Here is a 24163-nt window from a genome sequence, read left to right as displayed (position 1 = left end):
GTCTTTTCATGAGAAAAGCTTGTTTTCTCCTCGTTCCTTTGTAGTTTCAGAGCTGGAACGTGTTAAAAATCATCTTGGGATGGAAGAGTGGACGATTAGATTAAGTCTTCTATGGTGCTATGGAGGAGTGACTTGGTAGGTTATTTTCAGTTCTGGTTGGTTGCTCAGCAACCAACTTCAGAGTACTTCAGAGTATCATGTTCCTGTGCAAGTCCTCTCCTGGTTTATACTTGTGCTTAGTGTTACTCTATCCCAGGTACAGAATCTGGCATTTGGACTTGTTAAATTTCATCCCATTAATCATTACCCAGTGCTCCAGTCTATCTAGATCCCCCTGCAATGCCTGTCATGCCTTCAGAGAGTCAACAGCACCTCCCAGTTCAGTATCATTGGCAAATTTGTTAACAGTGCATTCAACTCCTGCATCCAGATTATTGGTAAAAATACTGAACAGGCCCTAGAATTGAGCCCTGAGGAACACCACTGGTGAGGGATCACCAGGCAGATGTAGCTCCCTCCAGCTATTTCTTCACCCAGAGTACCAGGTACCTTCTCATCTCGCAGTTGGACAGTTTGTCCAGAAGGATGCTGTGACGGACAGTATCAAAAGCCTCACTAAAATTCAGAAAAACTACATCCACCACCTTCCCTTCATCCACTAGGCACGTGACCTTATTGTAGGAGGATATTAAGTTAGTTAAACAGGACTTTCCCTTTGTGAACCTGTGTCTACTGTGCCTGATGATCGTATTGTTTATTTTATTATTTAAATATCTTTCAGTCGCATCCAGTATGATCTTCTCTGTAATTTTTCCAGGTACTGAGGTTAGACTAACAGGTCTGTAGTTTTCTTGGTCTTCTCTCATGCCCTTCTTGTGAGTTTGAGTAGTGCAGGCCAGCTTCCAGTCAGCAGGGACCTCCAGGGACCTTTGGTAGGTGATCAAGGGGAGTCCTACTGTAACATCTGCCAGCTCCTTCAGTGCTCTGGGCTGAAGTCCATCAGGCTCCATGGACTTGTGAAAATGTGGGTGATACAGCTGGCCCCTTACAATTTCCATGTCCACAAACGGTAAGTCATTGTTCCTGCACCTGAGATCCTCTGACTCGGAGGACTGGACATCCCAAGGTTTATCAGCGTTATTAAAGACTTGAGGGGAAAAACAAAACAAAATGACCCAAAGCAAACAAAAAATAATGCTTCTGCTTTTTCTCATTCCTTTTAGTCAGGTGACCATCTTCAATTATTGGTCCAATGTTTTCCTTAGACCTCCACTCGCAATTAACGTACTTTAAAAAAGCCCTTCTTGTTTTCTGAAACAACATTGGCCAGTTTTGACTCTAGTTCAGCTTTGGCCTTTTGTGTCTTCTCCCAGCGAATCATGACTTTGTAGTCTTCCTGCAAAATATGACCTTGCTTTCAGAGATCATGCAGTTCCTTTTTCCTCCTGAGCTCCATGAGCAATTCCCCATTCAGCCAAGCTGGTCATCTGCCTCCCTGACTTGACTTATGATTCTGTAGGATTGCCTGCCCCTCTGCTTTTAAAATGTGGTTCTTAAAAGCTGACCAGCACTTATGGACCCCTAAGCCCTCAAAAGCAGATTCCCAGGGGCCACTACTGAGTAGCTTAAAATTTGGTCTCTTGAAATCCAGGGTAACAACTCTTGTCTGTGTAGAAAAACAAAAATGTGGTGATGGGAGAAAGAATGAGGGAGGAGAGAGCATAGTGCTAAATAATAACATAACTAAAAGCCATGTACCTTCTACTGGAAGTTCAAATATGTTCTGGGATTTCATTTTCCACTCTTTTGTTAAGCGTAGTTTGTGTAATAGTACAGAAATGTGAAATTTTCTAAGACTTGCTAACCATGCCTTGAAGCTAAATATTTGAAGAAACACTTGTGTGCTTTGACACCTCTTTTATCATCTTGTCACCTTTATTTTCTTGTGGTTGAGAATTTGAAGATTGTGTTCCCTTTTTCCAATAACTGAAATACCACTTTTGTACGTATTAAAACGTAACTAAACCACAGCATCATTTGCAGAGTGATGTATGTTACGTGTATCAAGTCTTTGTGGTTAATAGCATATTTCAGCCTCCATGTAGTACTTTCTGTAGAGTGTTATCTTTGTGGTCTCGTTCTCAAGATGTTACACTTGTTTACTTTCCCTCAATATATCGCAGTAAAGTTGGAGCATTTGCTTTGTGAACAAGCAGCGGTCTAGAGCAGGTCAAATATGGGTTACCTGTCAACATTTCACAGAAGTTATAGTAAGAAAATATTAAGGATGCCAAACCAGACATTGAGAAGCTGAGAAGTAACAATTTAAATCAGTTGAGTGACCTTCATTTTTTTTTCTCCTTCTGAATGCCACGTGACAGCCTTCAATAGTTACAGAATTATATAATTTTCCTTCCCCTGCAGCTGCTCCCCCTGATATCTCTGTCACTGTTAGTGCTTAGAACAGAAGCTTGCAGTAGGAGTAAACTGTCAATGCTGCTTTTTGTTTTTGTATCGCTTACTACATTACCTCCAATGTTTTTTACTAAATGTCACTTCAAATGCTTTCCTGTATATGGAACTACATTACAGCTTCAGTCTTCAAATTCCTTACAAGTCTTAGTAGTTTATTATTATCATCACAGCTTTCTGAAAAGACTGCTGGAGTGGTAAAAACGGCTTTGTCAGAAGTGGATGTTGAATCCAGGCTTTCCCCAGCAGGCTTGTTGTTTTCTGGCAAGGCTGAGTCAGGAGGTGGTAGGACCCAGTAGCACTCCTGTGAAGCACAGACTCTGATACTGCAGCTTTGGAAGCTTCTCTCTCTCTCTCTGCCTCACCTCTGATACAGTTCCTGAAGAGAAAGAAAAACCTACAGGAGCTGGGCTAATCTTCTCTAACTTCATTAAATTTATACTGTCTGTCTGCTGCTATATCTATATAATATAAACATAGGGGTATAATCATCACAGTTTATGAACCTGAACTGGGCTATCTGATGGACTTAGATTCAATGAGCATGGGATTATCTGAGGTTCTGGGTTGCAAACAGGAAGAAAACTCTCTGTAGGAGAGAAGAATAATAAATCAGCTTGTAGGGCTCGTGTGTTCATACTGGTGACAAACCAGTCTGCTTGGGGGGGAAGTATTTGCGATTTTACATCTTATTTTTCCAGTCATTTCTAGCATGTTGACTTTTCCAAAATGTAGAAATATATTTGACTGTTCGTATGTTCTACTAGGTCTGTTTATCAAAGTGCAATTGTTCTATTTCTTCTAGTGCCTTCACCAATGCAGACTGTAGTAACATCGGAAAATTTCAGAACTATCTTGCATTGGCAGTACCCACCTATGCGTGAAACTCCTCATTTTATTGTCGAAATCAAACCTTACAAGTAAGTTCATATTCTTTTGTCATTTCCTGTACTTGATATTCTTTAGAAGCGTATAAAAATAATCAGTCCATGGTAAATTCTTTTGTTCCTATGTGGTGAAATCGGGTAGGGTGAAGGTTGCCTAAGTGTAAATTCAGGCAAAATTTGTCAAAACCAGGATGATCGAGGCTGGCAGGGGCCTCTGGAGGTCATCTGGTGCATACCCCCTGTTCAAGCAGGGTCACTGAGACCAGGCTGCCCAGGACCATGTCCAGATGGCTTTCGAATATCTCTAGGGGTGGAGACTTCACAACCTCCCTTGGCAACCTGTGCCAGCAAACAGATGTCACCCTCACAGATGTTTTGTCACAGTCAGCGTATTGTGCAATTTAAATTGTATTGTGTTACTTAATCTCTTCTACAGTCCAGGTCGCTATGAGATTGTCTCAACGTGTGTGAACATTTCGTCTCATTCTTGTGATCTCTCAAGAGAAATAGATGGGCTCCTTGAATCTCAGTGGTTTCGAGTTAAAGCTCTTGTTGGGTCACAACAGTCTGAGTATGTTGAGACAGATGAGTTTATTTTGCGAAAGCATGGTAAGTTCCATCATAAACTAAACCTTATCATTTTTTTTTTCTCCAAATTTAAAATGTTAGTAATTGTCCTTTTTGCTGTATTATTGTGTCTCATTTGGAAATATTATAAAATCATGAGTCCAGAATGAAATGAAGCATGATGGTGGTTCAGTAGGGACTTCTGTAGTTCTGCCTCTGCAGGGACTTGTTAGCTGCCTCGCTGTGGTATCTGAATATTTTTTTTCCAAACTTTCAAAGGCAAGAAAGTGATGCTGATGGCTTCCTTCCAATATTCTTGCCTGGTGTTCCAGACACCAGTTTAGAGGGTAGGAAACTGCCGCTGGGAGCTGTGGACCTTTAGGCATCATTGAAGGTGGTTGGTGATGCCTTGCTTGACACTACAATCCCATGTACTGACAGCTTCGGGTGTCTAGATACTATCTAGGAGCTACGGGAGTCCATTATAGCTGGATAGCCAACTGTTACTCCTTCATGTAAATCCTTTGGGCTGCTTCAGGAGAAATCACAGTTTTTGACATCAATACTGTAAAAGTGAATTGTGTGTCTAGACTCCAGACCAACCTGTCCAAAGCAGTGGGGCAGGCCCCAGCATTGCATGGGCAGTGCAAAGCAGATGCAAGAGAGTGAGAAGAGAGTGAGAAGACACTGAGAGACTTCCTCTTGTACTTGCTCCATTCTCAACATGTAGCTTTCAGGCAGGATGTTGCCCATGAGATTTTCCCTGACTTGGGCTTGTCCTATAGACAGATCTGGATTTCTGCATTGCTGGAGCTGGAAGAGCAGAGTCCTTATTTGTTTTCTGCTATGATTTCCTCCCAACTTGTTACTCTAATGATTTGGAATCAGTGGCTGGTTTCTAGTGTTTTGACAAAAGGCCTGAAGTCATGGTAATAATGCTGAGTTGGACACTTTCCAGAAAATTGATAGCCATGTGTGGAAGAGAGATACAAAATCCTTTTCCCATTGAACAAGAAACTCGTGTTCAGTCAGATCATTAGACAGCAAAAATTCATGCAGGCCATTGCCATGGGAAATCAGGCTTCCCAAGTACTGTTGCTCACGATGACATTTCTTCAGATTTTCAAATAGCTTTTGTTTCAGTGCGGTATTGTTTTTAGCTGAGTGTGATGTATGGTGGGATCTAGTCAGCAGTACTTCGTGTACTGTTCTCATTCACATATATATTTCAATTGCTTTGTTAGTTTTTTCTGTTGTCAGTGAGGTGAATTTTTGTTACCTTATGTGTATAGGAAAGCTGGATTGCTTAACAGTAAAATTCTGCATGGACAATCTCCGTTTCCATTTTAGAAGCAGATTCATGAATGTATCCTAATGTCTTATTACTTCTGAGTGTCACAGCTGTGTGATATTAACAGCATTGAACTAAACATGTAATTATTCTCAAATCTTAGATGAATTTTGGAAAACTAACTATAAGTGGCATGTTTTATGTTGAAAGCTTTGGCCTAATAGCAAAGGTGCAATGTGTTGCAGGAAAAATAGGACCACCAAAACTGAGTCTCTCAAGGGATGGTAATAAAATTGCGGTTGATATTTACCATCCTGCATTCCCATCTGTGGAACTTCATCCTTGGATGGAAAACATTTATTCAGACCTCACATACTTGGTGACTTTTCGAGATAGTGAAAATAAGGTAAGTTCCAAAGGGAAAACTTCAACTTATAAATACTTGTTTACCTTAAATGCATAAACAAGGAGTTCATTCCTATGGCGCACAGAGAAAACAGATACCAAGAAAACAGTTGAACGTAACATAGGACTATTGAAGCCCTAAAATGTGAAGTGCATCACAGTGAGATATGCGACTGGAAGGTCTGGATTTTAGTTGTCCAAGTGGATGTCTTACAACAAAAAATGAGTTTATTGCATTAGCTGTACACAAGATAGTTACTGGATCCTGTGCTATTGTTTCTGCATACATGCTTAAACATTGGTAACTTTACTTGTGCCCTTTTTGCTTGTCTAGGTCTTTCATTTAAGATTACCTTTGAAGATATTGATACCACTTCATTTAGCAATCATGGAGGGTGAATTTGAGGAAAATGATAGTAGCTATGTTTATTTACAGTTACCTTTTCATATGCATCCAGCTACAAGTTTAACAAGAGAATTAGGAATGCGAATCTAGACTATGAACAGCACAAACTGTAGCTGAAAGCACCATAGTCTGATCAAATATAACACCTTAAAGTAGCTCATAAGCTGACACCTGAAGTTCACACAGCTTTTGCAAGGCATATAGATGATATAGGAGCCACATCTAATAGTGTTCTAACAGTTTTGGAAGTGGTGGAATGTACTGTAACATTTATATTGTTGTATTGAGTCAAAGGATATAATGTAACTTTCATTTTTTTGCAGAGTAAGCAAGTGTTCCATGAAGACAACTGTACCATACATAAATGTAGCATCAATATCTCAGTTCCTGCTGAAGGTTCCACTTACTGTGTTTCAGCGAAGGGAACTTTAGAGTACTATGTGATGGTTGGTGCCCCATCAGAAGAAAGCTGTGTTCATGTTCCTCTCAAGCAGACAATGAGTAAGAGGATTCTAAAACTTTAGTAAGAACATACTAAGTCTGACCGGGGATCAGTTCTAACTAAGTATCTGAGCTCTGATATAGCCACGGGATGACTTGGGTGCCTGTGGGAGAATACAAAAAAAGGGAAAGCATGGTCATTCTTTTCCAAATGCACTTTCCCAGGTCTAAAGACCTCTAAAGATCATGTATTATTTTCAAGTAACCTTGGCTCTTTTTGGAGTGGTTTTCCTCTTTCACTGGTATAACAAAACTTGTTTCCATTGCACCTTATCATTGGTGTAATTAACAAATTATTCGTTCACCGAGTTACATGATTCTCAGGAGCATTGTCTCTCTCCCTCTCTCGTAAGAAATGGCTTTTTGCTCAGTCTTATCAGTGAGGAAAACGTATATAGGCTTTCTTGAGTTTGAAGCAACTTGGGGTCATAAAATTGAAGTATTGACATATTTTTCTTAATTAAATAAAACAAAGGCAGCTAGTGACCCAACTTTATATCTCTGATAACCTCTTACAAAATTTTCCATGTTACTTCATATGGCCTAAAACTTTACTAGAGAAAAGAGATAAAATTGATAAAAGCAGTTACACAGAATCACAGAATGCTAGAGGTTGGAAGGGACCTCAAAAGATCATCTAATCCAATCCCCCTGTTGGAGCAGGAACACCTAGATGAGGTTACACAGGAAGGTGTCCAGGCAGGTTTTGAATGTCTCCAGAGAAGAAGAATCCACAACCTCCCTGGGCAGCCTGTTCCAGTGCTCTGGCACCCTCACTGTGAAGAAGTTTCTTCTCAAATTTAGGTGGAACCTCCTGTGTTCCAGTTTGCATCCATTACCCCTTGTCTTATCATTGATCGTCACCGAGAAGAGCCTGGCTCTATCCTCGTGACACTCACCCTTTATATATTCATAAACATTAATGAGGTCACCCCTCAGTCTCCTCCAAACTAAAGAGACCCAGCTCCCTCAGCCTTTCCTCATAAGGGAGATGCTCCACTCCCTTAATCATCTTTGTTGCCCTGTGCTGGACTCTCTCCAGCAGTTCCCTGTCCTTCTTGAACTGAGAGGCCCAGAACTGGACACAATATTCCAGATGTGGTCTCACCAGGGCAGAGTAGAGGGGAAGGTCTTTCGACCTACTAACCGCCCCTCTTCTAATACACCCCAGGATGCCATTGGCCTTCTTGGCCACAAGGGCACAGTGCTGGCTCATGGTCATCCTGCTGTCCACCACGACTCCCAGGTCCCTTTCCCTTAGACTGCTCTCTAACAGGTTCTTCCCCAACTTATACTGGAACCTGGGGTTGTTCCTACCCAGATGCAAGAGACTACACTTGCCCTTGTTATATTTCATTAAATTTTTCCCTGCCCAACTCTCCAGCCTGTCCAGGTCTCTGGATGGCAGCACAGCCTTCTGGTGTGTCAGCCACTCCTCCCTGCTTAGTGCCATTAGCAAACTTGCTGACAGTGCACTCTATTCCCTCATCCAAGTCATTGATGAATATATTGAGTAGTACTGGTCCCAGAACTGACCCTTGAGGGACTCCACTAGATACAGGCCTCCAACTAGACTCTGCCCCATTGACCACGACTCTCTGGCTTCTTTCCTTCAGCCAGTTCACAGTCCACCTCACTGCCCGATCATCCAGTCCACAGTTCCTCAGTTTAGCAGCAAGGATGCTGTGTCAAATGCTTTACTGAAGTCAATGTAGACCACATCCACTGCTCTGCCATCATCTATCCACCCGGTTATGTCCTTGGAAAAGGCTATGAGGTTGGTCAAGCATGACTTCCCCTTGGTGAAGCCATGTTGACTGCCCCTAATGACCCTCTTATCCTTGATATGCCTTGAGATGGCACCGAGGATAAGTTGTTCCATCACTTTCCCAGGGATGGAGGTGAGACTGACTGGTCTATAGTTACCCAGGTCCTCCTCCTTGCATTTTTTGAAGACTGGAGTGACATTTGCTTTCCTCCAGTCCTCAGGCACCTCTCCCATTTCCTATGACTTAGCAAAGATGATGGAGAGTGGTCCAGCAATGACTTCAGCCAGCTCCCTCAGCACCCGCAGGTGCATCCCATCTGGACCCATGGATTTATGGATGTCCAGGTTGCTTAAATGCTCCCTAACCCAGTCCTCATCAACCAAGGCAAACTCCTCAATTGCCCTGCCTTCCTCTGGGGCCTCAGGAGTACGGGGCTCCTCAGGACAGTCTCCAGCAGAGTAGACAGAGGCAAAGAAGGCATTCAGTAACTCTGCCTTCTCTGTATCCTCTGTCACCAGGGCACCCACCTCATCCATCAGTGGGCCTACATTGCCTCTGGTGTTAGTTTTATCTGCCATGTATTTAAAAAAGCTCTTTCTGTTGCCGTTGACCCCTCTCACAAGGGTTAATTCTAAGGAGGCCTTAACTTCCCTAGTTGCCTCCCTACATCCTCTGACAACAGCCTTATGTTCTTCCCAAGTGGCCAGCCTCTCCTTCCATGATTTGTAAACTCTCCTCTTCCACTTGAGCTTACCCAGCAGTTCCCTGTTTAACCACGCAGGTCTCCTGGCTCCCTTCCTTGACTTCCTACGTGTCGGGATGCTCTGATCTTGAGCTTGGCAGAAGCAGTCACTGAATGCTAACCAACTATCTTGGTCTCCTTTACCTTCAAGCAGCCTTTCCTGTGGGATTTGCCGTAGCAATTGTTTGAAAAGGCCAAAGTTGGCCCTACTGAAGTCCAGAGTTGCAATTCTGCTTGGTATTCTGTTCCTGCCACATGAGATCCTGAACTCTACCATCTCATGGTCGGTGCAACCAAGGCAGCCCCCTACCTTTACTGCTTCAACCAGACCCTCCTTGTTAGTGAGGATGAGATCCAGCAGCGCACCTCTCCTAGTCGGCTCCTCCACCATTTGCATCAGAAAGTTATCGTCAATGCACTGGAGGAACCTCCTGGACTGTGGCTGGCTGGCTGAGCAGTCCTTCCAGCAAACATCAGGGTAGTTAAAATCCCCCACGACAACCAAGGCCTGTGACTGTGAGGCCACGCTCAGCTGCCTGCAGAAGGCCTCATCAACATCCTCACTCTGATCTGGTGGCCTGTAATAGACACTCACAACAGCATCACCCCTGCCAGCCTGCCCCTTAATTCTCACCCATAGACTTTCAACTCGCTCCTCACCCGTGCCTGGACAGTACTCTATACATTGTAGTTGCTCTCTCATGTAAAGAGCAACTCCACCACCACGCCTGGCCGGCCTGTCTTTCCTGAAAAGGACATAGCCATCCATGACCACATTCCAGTCATGTGAGCTGTCCCACCATGTCTCTGTAATTGCCACCAGATCATAATGTCTTGACTGAAAACACATTTCTAACTCCTCCTGCTTATTCCCCATGCTGCATGCATTGGTGTACAGGCACTTCAGGGAGTGAGCTGAGCACACCGATTTCACCCTAGGAGGATGGGAGGCCTCCCGGTCTTCATCAATTCTAGAGTGCTGCCCCACTGGTGCAAGCCCAGCTACAACCCCATCCCCCTTCAAATCTAGTTTAAAGCCCTGCAAATGAGCCCTGCTAATTCCTGCCCCAGCATCCTTTTGCCCCTGCGAGATAAACCTTTCCCATGTATCACTGTCTGGGCTGGTGTCTTATAAAACCAGCTGTTACCAACCCAAAGCCCTGCCTGCAGCACCAGTCCTGTAGCAAATCATTTATGGACTGAATTTTTCTATTCCATCCCACATCATCATCCGAAAATGGAAGGAGTGAAGAGAAAATCACTTGAGCCCCAGACTCTTTCACCACCCGTCCCAATGCCTTGAAATCTTTCTTCATTCTTGTCAGACTACGGGATGCAGCTTCCTCCCCACCTGTCTGGAAGATCAGCAGTGGGTACTAGTCTGTTGGATGCACCAGGTTGGGGAGCGCCCTGGTGATATCCCTGATCCGGGCTCCAGGTAGACTACAAACTTCCCTATGATGAGGGTCAACTCTGCATATTGGGCCCTCTGCAATTACCCCTCTTTCTTTCTTATCGGAGGCAGTCTTGAGATGTGGAGTCAGTCGCCTCTTCTTATGTGACCTTGTAGGTGCGCCTTGCACCACATCCTCATCCACCTCTCCTTCAACATCCAGGGCCTCAAACCTATTACAGAGGGGCACCTCGGGAAGCAAAGCGGGTAGGGAGGGGTTTGCCCGTGACGCCGAACTAGAACTTGCTTCCAATCCTTGTCATCTTTTTGGTCCCCTGCCTCTGCCCGAAAGCGACAGGGCTGTCTCGGGTCTTCCCCCTCTGCCCGACAGGGCGGGGGGTCCATCATCTTTTGGGGGGTATCCCCCTGGAGCCTTTCTGCCTGGCATGCCAGGGAGTTACTCCACCAGTCGATCTCCTTTTCGCACTCCCTGATGGACCTCAGTCTCTCGACCTCCCCCTTAAGTTCCACCACCATACTGAGCAGATCTTGCACCTGCTCACACCTCACGCAGGTGGAACGAGCGCCTGCCTCCCTCCCCCGGCAGCAGCAGGCTCTGGCAATCCCTGCAGCCGGACACCTGAACAGCCACGCTTCGTGGCAGGGCCTCTGTCTGGGTTGCCACAGTCTTTTTGTGACAAGCTCTCTGTCTGGAGGAGACCATGGTCGGCAGCAGTCTGGGACACTGGCAATAGGTGAGAGGGTCTAACGAGCAAGGAGTGACAACCTCTGCGCCCTACTACACGAGCTACCGCACCCGCTGCTGCAGCACAGTGTGGGTGGGACTCACCCGCCTCACAAGCTGGTTGCCCTTCCCAGTGCCTGGTGGGCAGCGACGTGTCACTGCCCTCTCGGAGGCTTTTTCAAGGCAAGGGGCAGGGGTGCGATCGCCATCACCGTGGCAATGCCCACGCCACATCAGCCACTCTCTCGCAAGGGCTGCCAGGGGATGCGGGGCACGAAACCGAAACCCGAGGAACCGCAAACCCTGCCCTGTTCCTCGGGATCTGCTGAGATGGTTCTGGCTGCGCTGGCTCCGATCAGCTGAGCTTGGGGACTGAGTGCTAGTTTCGGGTTTTCAACTGTTTTTAAATCTCCCGCCGTTGCCGTGTGCATTCTTCTGTGCACAGGAGCAGGGTGTGATTGAGGAGGAGGACACTAAGGAGAGTCAGACTAGTGGAATCTTACTAGTGATAGTTGACAGTTGCATGTTTTGGAATGTTTCACAATTTTATTTTACATAGGTTATGTGTAATTATTATGTCAGTATGCTATCACACAGAAAAATGTACAAATCTGTTCATTTCCATTTGTTATCTCTAAGGAAAAAAAGTTAGTAATAAAATCCATTTACCTCTATAAAAACATGATTGTTTTAATATAAATCGAAAACTTTTTGTCATTCTAATTTTTATTTACTTGATATAATGCTTTATGAATATGTTTTCTTGAGTTAAAAAAGGTGGTAAATTGCCAAATTCACATGTTACAGCTAACCATTCTGAGCTATTACAGTTTCTGAAGTTATTCTAAATGATACAGCAGTGGTTTATTTTTCCAAACTTCTTAACAGATTTTGCTCTAACTTCTCAGGCACAGAAGACACCTTCATCCTCTGTGGTGTTATTCTGGGCCTGAGTCTAATTTTGACTGTGAGTCTAATTTGTGGCTGCAAGAAACTAAGGAAGAATAACATAAAGCTGCCTAAATCTTTGGTAAGTTCAGACTTCTTATCTGCATCGTATTTTTAGTATCCAACTAGGTGACTTTTATAACAATGACATCTTAATGCCTTTTTTTTTTTTTTTTTTTACACCATGGTCTCATACATGTTTAGGATTTATACCAGTCTAATATTCTGACAGCCTCTACAACCAGCCTTGCATTTGTTTTAGGGCTAGACGTCAGTCTCTTTAACTGAAGCAGCTGTAGTTGATCTAGTTTGAGAACTTAGTTTTTAAAAACTCAATGTGTGCGTACCTAGACAGGTTTGTGTTCCTTCTAGTACTGGAGACACAGAACCACAGAATCGCTGAGGTTAGAAGAAACTTTGAGATCATCTAGTCCAACATTTTTGCTCAAGTGGGGTCAATGAGAGAAGGTTGCCCAGGACTTTGTCCAGTTGGGTTTTGAATACCTCCGAGAAAGGAGACTCCACAACCTCTCTGGGCAACCTATTCCAGTGCTTAACTACCCTCACAGTAAAAATTGTTTTCTTACATTCAGATAAAATTCCATGCGTTTCAGTTTGTGCCTGTTTCCTCTTGTCACTGGACACCTGTGAGATTCATTCATTACATGGTAATATTGCAATACTGCTAAGTGCTCTTAAAGCGGTATGCAGAGTAAGGGAAGCCAGGGGAGAGGAGTAATAGTGCTGTAGGAAGAGGGAAGAGTAACCAAGGAAGTCTGTTCTCACACTGAGCAGTCACAGGGAAGAGAGGTCAGTAGCTACTCTGCCTTAAAAGCTCCCTGTAGCCATCCTTTGGCAACAGAGTGGATATTCCTCAAAGAGCAGCAGCAGCACTCCTTGCTTTCCCATCAGGCAAGAGTGGAGTATCTGACAAGTACTGTTTATAATATAATGCCTTCCTGGTGTCTCATTCGTCACAGCAACTGAACAATCAGCAGCAGTTGCAACAGCTTTCAAGAACTGCCATGTGAGGCAGTAGTAAATGGTAATCCTGTCAAGAGTATCTTTTCAGCGGATGCAGGAAGTCTCGTAAGACTTGTAGAGAGAAGAGGCGATGATCTTCAATTCTATGCTCTTCAACTACAAGACCCTTTAAATTGCCTCCCTCATAGTTGCAGGGTAGCTCTTCCTGGAGCCTGCTTTCTTCGTAGTAGAATATTAGGAGGTGAGATTACTCTGGCTAAATGGAGATCTCCAAGCCAATGATACTAGGTGGGTCTCTTGATAGTAAACAATAATCTCGTCCATGAATTTGTGCAGCATAAGGTGATTAATCTCATTCTAAAATAATGTGCATGTCTGGTCTCTCTCAAATGCCTGTTTCTTTCCATGGACTGTGATGGAGCCATGAAACTAGTTCAGAGATAGCCATTCACATTGTAGACGTTAAAAATCAGGTGAGAGAAACCTGTCTGATGAAATCTGCCACTATACCGCAGTACCAAAACGCACAGGCCTGTAGAAAAAGTGAGACAGTGGAGACATCTTTCATCATCACACCAGTATCTGTCTGAATACATAACATTACATCCTGTACACACAGAGTAATTCTTGTGAAGACCGTTCATTATAGCAGAAGACAGCTCATCCGAAATGACGGTGCTGTGTTCAATGGATCCATAGGTACTCTGGCTTCCCAGTAGCACTTCCCAAAGAATCAGGAAAAAGAATATCACACAAATAGAATGTGTGCTCCCTAACTCCTGTGATCTTCCTGATACGTGCTCCAAGTTCACACTCTGGCTGACCTTGTAGAAACTCCTTTGTGTGCCCATGTTTTCGGTTTACTGGGCTATATGTTATCTTGTGATTCTTGGGTTCCAGTATACCACAGTCTGATTCACATTCCACATCATGCCTTGTTGCTAAGGAGCTGAATGAAAACTATAGCTATTCATAAAGAGTGTTACCTGGGTGGTCGAGCGCTGAGGCAGGTTCACCAGGGATATATGGTCATGGCCCCGAGCCCGTCGATGTTCAAGAAGCATTTGGACCATGCTCTTAGATGTATGGTTTAACTTCTAGGATGCCCTGAGTCAGGAGTTGACCTCTATGATCCTTGTGGGTCCCCTCCAACTCAGGATATCCTGTGATTCTGTCCATTCCCATTTAAGTCTCTAGTGACAAATATAAATTGCAGAGCTTATAAGGATATTTTCAATACAGGTGATATGAATAATGTGGGAAAGTTAAAAGAATAATTAATGAGTTATGAATAATTATTGATTGTCTTTATACTGAAAATTAATAACATAAAATAATGAATAAATTATGTAAATAATTAATATTCATAGTAAGTTTAATGATATGAAGTTATCTCTGTAGATATCTTGGAGCTGAGAGCCTGTCACTGACCGTTGAATGTGTACTAGACATTTCTTTCCATACAGATTATGACCATCATGCTTTACCTGAGTTTGTCTGAAAATGAAACATCTAGGGAGTTTTTCTGCCCGTGTCCTACATTAGGACTGCTGCCTTCCAGTGATCTCCTTCCTGGTGGCTTTAAGTAGATGCTAAAACATCATTTGAGTAACTTTCAGCAAGTTGGAATTGTCCAGCAGAAAGAAAAATAAGAAAGAGTAACTATCAAGCAGCTGCCTTAGAGTCTCATTTACCCAAAGAAAAGAAAAAAAAAATCCAGTGGCATTTAGATCTCGAGACCTTGTCTCTTCAGTTTGTGATTCCCAAGAATAACATGTTAGTTATGTACAGATCCTACTTCCACAGTGCAAATGTATTTCAGTATGGGCATTGAATTATTATCTTCCGTAGAGAAAATGTTCATGTAAATGTTTTAAACATCCTTATTCGTGGTAGTATCCTACCAGGCATTTGCATCTAGTGAAATTGGACAGGTTCCTTTACAAGACTTCATCATGATGGTCTTCTGTGGGATCACAGAGATCTGATGTTTCAGCAGTCCAGCTGTAGTCAGAGCTGTTCATTTTCTTTCATTTATCTCACAGAAAGTATTTAAAGAGGTCATCTCCTTCCACCCAGCATCTTCAGTCATTCCAGTTTGTCATGTGTGTGGTTTGCCTTGTGCTACATTTTTGTTGTAAGATTTGTGGTAAGGGCTTATCCACTCTAAAAGGAGCCTGGTACTTAATTCACTGATACACTGTGGGCGTCTCCCTCTGCTTTAACTTTACTGTCTCTTTTTTCAGTGCCTTTTACCTTTAAATAGCGGCAAATATTTTAGTGGGTAGAAAACACTCACTCTATGAGAGAAAGACCGATTGAACAGAATCAACTTTCATTTTTAGCTCATACTGAAGTCAACTTTTCGGCTATCTGCTGGTGTCTTTTCTGAGCCTGACAGGAATGTCAAAGCTGTGCTCTCTTGCTATATTTGTAGAATGCTTGTGGATGTTCATGAAACACTTAAGTATTTTGTTTGTGGCTGGCTTTTTTGTTTATACAACATGTATTTTTGATTTGGAGAAACTGCCGTTGGTCCTGTAACTTTTGACTGATGTTCACCACAAATAATTGTCATCTTACAAGAGAGAAGCTGCTTCACTAGGGCAGTAACATAGTCTCTTATTTATACGTTTACCCAGCATTAATTTGTTGTGGAACCATGCAAAGGCCATGCAGGTTTTGTCAAGGTCCTAATAAGAGTGGAAATGGACTTCTCAAACTTGCCTCCAGAAAATGTGCACCTGAAAATTACTTGGAATTTGTAGGTAGACAAGCCCTTAGAAATGGAAGTTAAGAAAGAAGTTACTGATTACCTTAACTGTCTGGGGATACGTTACTTATACGTATCCTTGAGCCTGACTTCCGCTGGTGCATTTCCCTAGTCTGTTGAGACAGTGAAAGACCTGAAAGCTCAGGTGCTCTCAGCGGAGACAGGAAGATATCTGAGCACCTGCACGTGCCAGGAAATATTGCTGATGTCCAGCTTAAGCTCATCGGCTGTCAGTTTGCTAGTAATAGATAAGGTGTATGAAAGAAAAATATTACCTTACCTACGGTAAATACTTTTCTTCAAACAGCAACTGTATCTTAATTACCCTTGTAACCTGAGATGCTTTCAGTGGCATTCCAGTTAGTGTAGTAAGCTGTGATTCTTCTCTTAGAAGCTGGAAATAACTGCATGAATTGCTAAATTGTCTTGTAATCTTGACTCAGTGACTACTAAAGAACCTTTGGCACCAGGAAACCCACAAGAGTTGTTTTTTCGTTGTTTTTTTTCTGATGGCTTCCTTCTTTCATGGAATAGGAATGTCTCTGCACCATCTTGCTTTGGTCAAAAGCTCACCAAGAGAAAAACATGTTTCCTTTTTGAGAACAAAAATCTTGCATGTAGTTTTATAGACAGTGCTTACTTTGTTCTTGGGGTATATATCTAAACTTTGCCGGCTGACACTGTGAAATGCAGAACCTGTGTAGAGTAGGAGACATTCCCTTAACACATTTCAGGACTATGATTTTTAGAGCCATGTAAAAATCCCAAAAGGACAGAAACAAGAACTTGGGTTTTGGTTTTAACTTTAGTATAGCATGTACTGGTATGGGGAGAGACGCGAAGTTGTAAATGCAGCTTTTAGCCATAGTTTCTGTAGCATTTTGTTTTAATTCACATTCGTCAAGTATTCCAGCTTGCACAGAGAATTACCTTCTCCTGTCACTTATTGTATGACTATTGGAGTCAGGTTTTTGCTACTTCCCCCCCCCCAAAAAACCCCTTCATCTGCTGGTCCCTTCAAGGTCAGTGTCAGGATAGCAGAAATATCCAATATTTTTTTCATATATCTCTATAAACTTGTTTTCAAAAGGCACATTAATTCTACTAGCTGTTCATAACATTTTCAGTATCTACACATTGTAGATTGTTTTCTGGTTTCTGCAACTAAGGCATCCACTGCTTATGAATGGGTGGTTTCCATACGTACTCTGAATATTCTTGATATTGTATTCTGACCAATTCTGCATAATGGAAGACGAACATCCAGAGAGAATGATGGATGAATGACAGGTTGTAGTGTGGTACGTTCTCAGTGTCAGGAGCCACCTTAATGCTCTTTTTACTAGTTTTCCAGTGGTAGTCCTTGATTCCTAAGGGGATCACCACACCTTAGTGGTGCTAACACAGCTGTTCGTAAAACTCTCTGCTCTCCAGGGGGTGTTTGTTCGCTTTGTGGTGGTGTTTGTTGTTTGGCTGGTTTGTTTTTGATTTTTGTAAACTACAGTAGTTTCATTGATTCAGCGTAAACCACAGCACCACCAGCAGATACCAGGGCAACTGAGGAGAAAGATATGGGGCTGCAGAGAGAGATGAAGGCAAATTCTGTCAGCAGATTCTGAAGGTGTAAGTGTAAAGATACAGCCTCACAACTTTTTGATCAAGGAAGATTTTTGAAAAGCACAGTCAGATTTGATCATCTGGTTCTGAAGGCACTCTGAGTTCTTACACTAATACAGACTGGGTGGTTCTTTTTGCTTTTCTTAAACACAATTCTTTTTCTCCCCCTTTCCTCCTTGTACCTACATCCCTTTCTTCCAAATTTGCCTCAACCTGTATTTTCAGTCAATTTATTTTTTTACCAAGTATCGCAACAGCAATTGTGTACATTTTAGTAAGAAATAAGCTTGTATATAACACTTGATAGTCTGTGATATATATAGTAAAATTTGGAAAAGTGAACTATTAATTAAGTATCCCTTTCTCCCTATGCTTTCTGTTAGCTTTAGTGTATACCATCATACAGCTGAAAATTTACCCTCCTTTGTTTTTCATATGTATTCTTGAAAACACCCTTTTTCCTTAAAAAAAATAAAATCTAAACAGCCTGAAGGCGTGTCATAATCATTTAAAACAAGCTGGAGCCTGGCCATTGAAGGAGTTGTTATGTTCTTCCTATGGAGTGGTTTCAAAGTGAAACATTAAAGTTTGGGGGAGGGCTTGGTAACACAGGAGAAATAACCAGGGAGACTCCAGCATATTTATGACGACTGTGTATGCATAAAAGTTCTCATGTCATTTTAAAGATCTCTTTCCACAGTTTGCTTCCATCACAGTTGAGACAGTTGCCACAAAATATTACAGTCTTTTTAAGTTACACTGATCAGCTATAGAGTATGAAAGGTTTCCCCACTAGTTGAAGAGCATTACAGCTTTTTCTTCCTTCACTATTTTCCTCTACATTGCAAACTTCAAATGACTTAAAATACAGTGGGTGACATGAAGTGGATTTGGTCCTTGCAAATGTTTTTGCACACAGAAAACATTTTTGAGATCTTGCATAAAAATGTTGATGAAACAGTTGAAGACATAGATACAGGCTAATGACCTTGCCAGATTCTAATTTTGCTAATTTCTGTTGGGATTGGTTGTAATGAGACTAAGTTTGTGTTATAAACGTGAGTCTTTTTTTTTTTTTAAACATCTAAACTTTGATACAAACCAGATAAATTAGTAGATTATGTGGAACTAAAAGTGATTTTTTTTTTTTTTTCCTTCTCCATTTAAGGTCAGTGTGATAAGAAACCTGAACACAGACACCATTGTCGACTCAAGATCTGAGGCAAGATACACATCTGTAATAAGCTTAATGTCTGGCCAGTCAGCATTGCCAGTGAATGGTGAAGTAACCTTGCTGGAGGTGGAGCCAGAAGATGAAACTGTTAGTCCTGACAGTTCCCGTGAAGGAGCATCTTCTGTTCCTCCCCCAGAGTCACCAGCGAAAGCAGAAGAGGTGTTTGTCCAGGAAGGCACAGAGGAGGTATCTTCTGATGATGGACAGAACCACAAAGTAAAGGAGAGTTATGTCATTTCTGACAGTGGCCAAATGGATACATCCAGTAACTCTTCAGGTGCAGAGGTTTCTGCCACAGAAATACAACAAACAGTAATTCCAAGCAGCTGTCCTAAGTTTTCTGGCTATGACAAGCCTCATGTGCCATTAGATATGTTGATAGATGTTGGTGAAGAACAGCCTGTGAATGGTTACAGGCTGACTGACTAACCAGGATAGCTGAAGTTTTAACCAGAACTCAGGAAGAACTGTATTACTTAAGATTATGCAAAGTCTGTGTTTTATCATGAACATGTATGAGGTGTGTTTGTTCTGAGCCAAAGTAACAACATCATACAGAGGGATTAAATGGGACTGAAAGTAGCACCTGAGAAGACTGTAAAGAGTGGAAGGAAATTTCATAATCAATTTAGTGATTTATGTGATATACGCAAACACTTCTGTTTCCTGTTTGACATGGTGCTCTGTTTTGCTTTTTTTTTTAACAGTACTTTATGAAGAACAAACTTCATGGAGGTGTATAAAACACCAGCTGTATCATTTTTTTCCTTGGTAACATAAGTCCTGTGACTAAAAAGCTCTTTTTTAAAGTGCTGCTATTTGTGTATAGCTGCGTCCATTTGGATCGCCTAGATATGTTGTGTAAAGATGTCACATTCTGATTAACTCTTGTATTAGCATGCTGGCTCTTTGTCGTTGGAAAAAAAGAAAAATCTAACAGGTGGTTGCACAAATTCTTTAGCAAATGTTTTCAAAATTCAAAGGGCTGCTTTCCTCCAGAGCATTTTTATCCTAATTCTTAAAACAGTATGATCTTTTTTTAATAGAAATCAGCAATACTTCTTCCAAACACGTTTCCTAGCAGCTTGAAAATAAGTGCAATTTCCCCCTCTTTATGACATAATTCAGAAACTACACCAAATTACCTCAGTCTGAAAATATTTCCCAGGGCAATGGAAAAGTGTTGTGATAAGTTATGGTTTGTAAGTTGTCGTCTCGCAACCCTCTGAATTTTGTAGCGTGAGGTTATAGTTTTGAAAACTGAAGGATTGGATTAGCATTTTATTTTTTATATTTAAAAACTTTTGAATATAATGCCTGCAATCTAGTTATTTCCCTGTAGTCAGGAATTGGTGGGTATTTTCTGTTTGTCAGTAAAGGTTACAATAGCTCTTAATGAAGCTTAGTTCAGAAAAAGAAGTTGTTTTACAGACACAAGGTGTTGCGTTTATACAAAACTGTCTTTATTTTAAAAGACTTTTTTTTTGTAGGATTATCAGAAATGTGTGCATGTTATAGCTGGTGGTTTTAAAGGAAAACCAGTATCCTAGTACTTCGGTCCTTGCATTTCTCGGTGTCATGAGTATTCCTGAGATAAAGTTATTTTATACAGCAATTTCCAGACTTATGGTGTAATGGAAAGCCCAACTAGAAAGACTTCAGTATCTGTTAGCTGGCTTTGATTTGCTTCTGCATTACGTTCAAATGTAGTGAGACTCTCTATTGACTTGTATAATGGCATGCTCTGGGTTGCGTTCCTGGAAGGCATTGCTCGTGACTTACTGCTCAGAATCCGCTAGTGTGTAGATCTCTCCACTGCAGGAAATAACTCTCTTGGTGTTACAAGAAGGCCTTGGAAATCAGAATTAAGTTGCACTTGAAATTTCAACTAAATTGACTTTTCAGTTAATAATATGGTGCTAGGATAAAAGTAGAGACAAGGATGTTGAGACTGATTAGCAATGACACAGAAAAATATGGAAAAAATTTGGCAAATAGTTGCATATCATGGAAAGATGTTCTGTAAGCTGAAAATCAGGCACAGCAATATGAGTGCCTTGTGCAATGCAATGTGTATAATATATATATGCTCTTCCTGTTTTCTATTACAAGGTCAAATATATTTGTTTAATTAAATTTTCTGAATCGTAATCATAAAAGCCACTGAAGTATCACCCTCCTTGTAGGTATGTCTTCTGTGGGCTGTGTAACCAATAAGTAGCCAATAGTAGTTTGCTTAAATTCTGGATATTCATGCATGACAGCTTGGCATGAGGTATTAGTGGCTAACATTTACAGGTTCAAAATTATTTAATATTCATGCCTTATACAGATATATCAGCTGTCCTGTATAACACATGTAGGTTTCACCACTTCAAGATGTTTCTGTTGATTTTTGCTTGCCATGGCTGCTCAGCATTCTTCCCTTCCTGTCTGCTAAAGATAATGGAATCTAAGACTCCAAAACCTTATATCCTCTGTTAGAGACATTGCATCACAGCACATCGACCTAGTACCTGACAACATTTCTTTAGTTCTCATTTTTGCATGGTCATTGTAACTTTTTATCATCAGATGTACAACTAACAATGAAGCACTGTGGTGGTACTGCGTGCTGGCACAGAAGCATCAAATGTTCTGCTTTTATGCTTTTTCCACATAAATCAATAATGTAGTTAAAAAAAATCATTCTTGTTGAAACTACTGACATCTGTGAAATCAAGATGTCCTGTAGTGTCCCAGTTGCTTAGAACAAGCATGCATATTTGTATGTAGTCCTTGACTAGCTAAGGTTGCAGGAAGGGAAACTTGCATGAGAAGAGCTGTTTTTTTCAAGGCTAGAAATCACCAGGTACTCTGAAGTGGTGTCATGTAAACAGTTTACTATTAGTAAATAAGCCGTTGTACTTTGTTCAAATTAATAGTTTCAGCATGTCTTAAAAGCAAACAAGCCAAGCACAAAGCACTTTCCATCTTATAAGTGACCTTCACTTTTTTTTAATGGTTTTTTAAAACTCAGTCCTTTAATTATGGAGACATTTTTTATTAATACACTTTCAATATTCTCTGAATCAATGCAATTGTTGAGCTAGGTGGAACCTCCAGGGGTCCGCAGTTCATTCTTTTCCCCATAACTTGCTACTGTGCATTTTTCTAAAAACTCCATGATCCCATTCTAGGACTTTTTATGCCTAAAAAGTGTTTTCTAGTGTTTAATGGAAGTCTTTCTGACTTTAGAAATTTAATGATCCACAATGGAACTGCTGAAACATACTTTAGTTCTTGTGTGAAATTTGTAACTAAACTACTTGTAAATACTGTAAATGTTTGAATTAAAAAGAAAATTTCAGAAGGCAAATGTGCGTGTGTGCTCACCTTTTTCTTACTGTTAGCTTTTGTACTTAGGACTAAATCTGCTTTTGAAGCTTGTTCAGTTCACATTACATGTGTCATGTCTGCTTGAGCATTATTGAAAACGAACAGAAAACACCGTTTGTGGGAGATACGTATAGTGTGCGTTTGTGTAATTATATGTAGCCAATTACAGTATTCTGCTTTCTCTATCTCTCTCTTTCTCTCCCTCTCTCCCCCTATCTCTCTCCCTCTCTCTCTCTCTCTCTCTCCAGTAGCTGATCTTGGAGAGGAATGAGGGCTGATGCACAGGAGCTGTTTGTGAGACCCTGATTCTCGCTATGTCATTGGCTTTGCAATTTCTTTTCTGCCCTCTGGTGCTATTGATGCAGTCTAAGATAATGTCAGTCCCATTCTGTTGCTTGAGCCTGGGGACTCTCCTTATGTTGCATTCAAAAGCTGTGGACAAGGATTAAATGGTCACACCATTCCAAGAGCAAGGAAAGCTGGGCTTCCTTGAAATTTACTGGTCACTTTATTTGAAGTTTAAGTGATCATAAAAGTCTTATTTATCTGGTGTTTACTTCTTAATAGTGAGCATGTGCATTCTTATGTTCATATTGGAAATGAACTATTTGTCTTTAAGTGTCATGATAATTTACCCAAAAGAATGTAGGCTACTGTTAGAAGAATTTGGGTTTCACTTGTCTGTCAAATCTAGAATGTGCAATTTAAAAATGTTTTCTACTCCTCATCAGCATGTTTAGTCCTCCCAAGTAACTTCTTAAGATTACGACTAGTGCTGTTTCTGGACTGATTCCAGTAAGAGCAGTCGTACCTTAGGAATTCAGACTCTCTTAGAAATGGTTGTGCAGATTAGAACCATAGAATGATAGAACAGTTGGGGTTGGAAGGGATCTTCAAAGGTCATCTAGCCCAACCCCTGCAATGAGCAGGGACATCTTCAACTAGATCAGGTTGCTCAGAGCCCCATCCAGCCTGGTTTTGAATGTCTCCAGGAATGGGGCATCTACCCCCTTTCTGAGCAACCTGTTCCAGATTGAGCAGAGTCAGAACAAATGGAAAAACTTGAATTTATGGTATGTCTGCATTAATTGCTACATTTATATTTGTAACATAGACTCTGTGAGTTTTAGTAATGGATTGGTTTTTTATTAACCCATTATGAATTATAGTCAAAACACTTTTGTTTCCTGAGGTTCTGGGTTTTTTTAATCTCATCAGAAAACAGTTCTTACCGTGACGTAACTTGCTCATTTGTATAACTGGACAATGACAGGGTTGATCAGACTGAATCAGACTGAAAATTAACTTTGCATTTATTTGGGGGCAGAGAAGTTTTATTTTCTACTGTCCAGCTACAGCTTAAAAGACGAAATGCATTACATGAAGAAAACAACGAGCAGGCAAGCCAGATGGTTCTGCCAGCCAACTCGCTCTGTTCTGCAAAGATAATCCTGCAGCTGTCAAATAGTTGCAACATGTGCAGTACAGCAGTAAGCACCAGTGTCATGTCTGATCTGGTTTCTTCCTGTACTGACATCTCTTGGGTACCACAGACTCCTAAAGGTTGCCTGAAGAAATTCTGCCCCTTCAAAAATACCCTTCCACAAAGAGTACGTAGAATCCTTTCAGTTTGAAAATATAGAGTGAAAAATAATAAAAATTTAGCACACCAGATTTTTTTTGTGGGTAATACTCTTCTATGTTATGTTTTGGGGGAGTTGTTTTGTTTTTTTAAGTTAATAACAGTTAATTATCGGAAGGGTGGAGGGCTTATGGAGTCCCATCACAAAAGATGGTACCTGTATGTAGTGTTATGTACTTTCTTCTACAAGTTTTGGTAGAGCTGAGGCCTGTGACAACAAAAGCTGTGATTGCAACCTGCTGCAAATGCAATTAAATGTGAGATAAATTAGAACAGGTGAGGAAGGGTTGTAAAAGCTCATCTGAATGGCTAGAGAGTGGTGCTGACACCTGGATGGAGGCAGAGAGCACCTTTGCCGTTCCTCAGTCCCTGCTCCCAGGTGGGTTCATCCCAGGAATCAATCTGGCCT

The 24163-nt window shown here is 41.5% G+C and overlaps 1 protein-coding gene across 1 annotated transcript in view; it reads left to right on the top strand.

Annotated features, from left to right (window-relative positions):
• The window catches only part of IFNGR1 (interferon gamma receptor 1), a 29296-nt gene extending 7213 nt beyond the window's left edge, over positions 1-22083 (top strand). Inside the window, exons 2-7 of the mRNA XM_065631338.1 lie at positions 3278-3392; positions 3796-3968; positions 5463-5623; positions 6352-6529; positions 12087-12208; positions 18669-22083. Coding sequence (XP_065487410.1) covers positions 3278-3392; positions 3796-3968; positions 5463-5623; positions 6352-6529; positions 12087-12208; positions 18669-19163 — 1244 coding nt within the window. The 3' untranslated portion in view covers positions 19164-22083. The remainder of the gene's footprint in view (positions 1-3277; positions 3393-3795; positions 3969-5462; positions 5624-6351; positions 6530-12086; positions 12209-18668) is intronic.
• Positions 22084-24163: the final 2080 nt, after the last annotated feature.

This window comes from Caloenas nicobarica, chromosome 3, assembly GCF_036013445.1.
Source record: "Caloenas nicobarica isolate bCalNic1 chromosome 3, bCalNic1.hap1, whole genome shotgun sequence".
Lineage (NCBI taxonomy): Eukaryota > Metazoa > Chordata > Aves > Columbiformes > Columbidae > Caloenas > Caloenas nicobarica.
The sequence above is the reverse complement of the archived record's forward strand: the minus strand, read 5'-3'. Positions and strand labels throughout refer to the sequence as shown.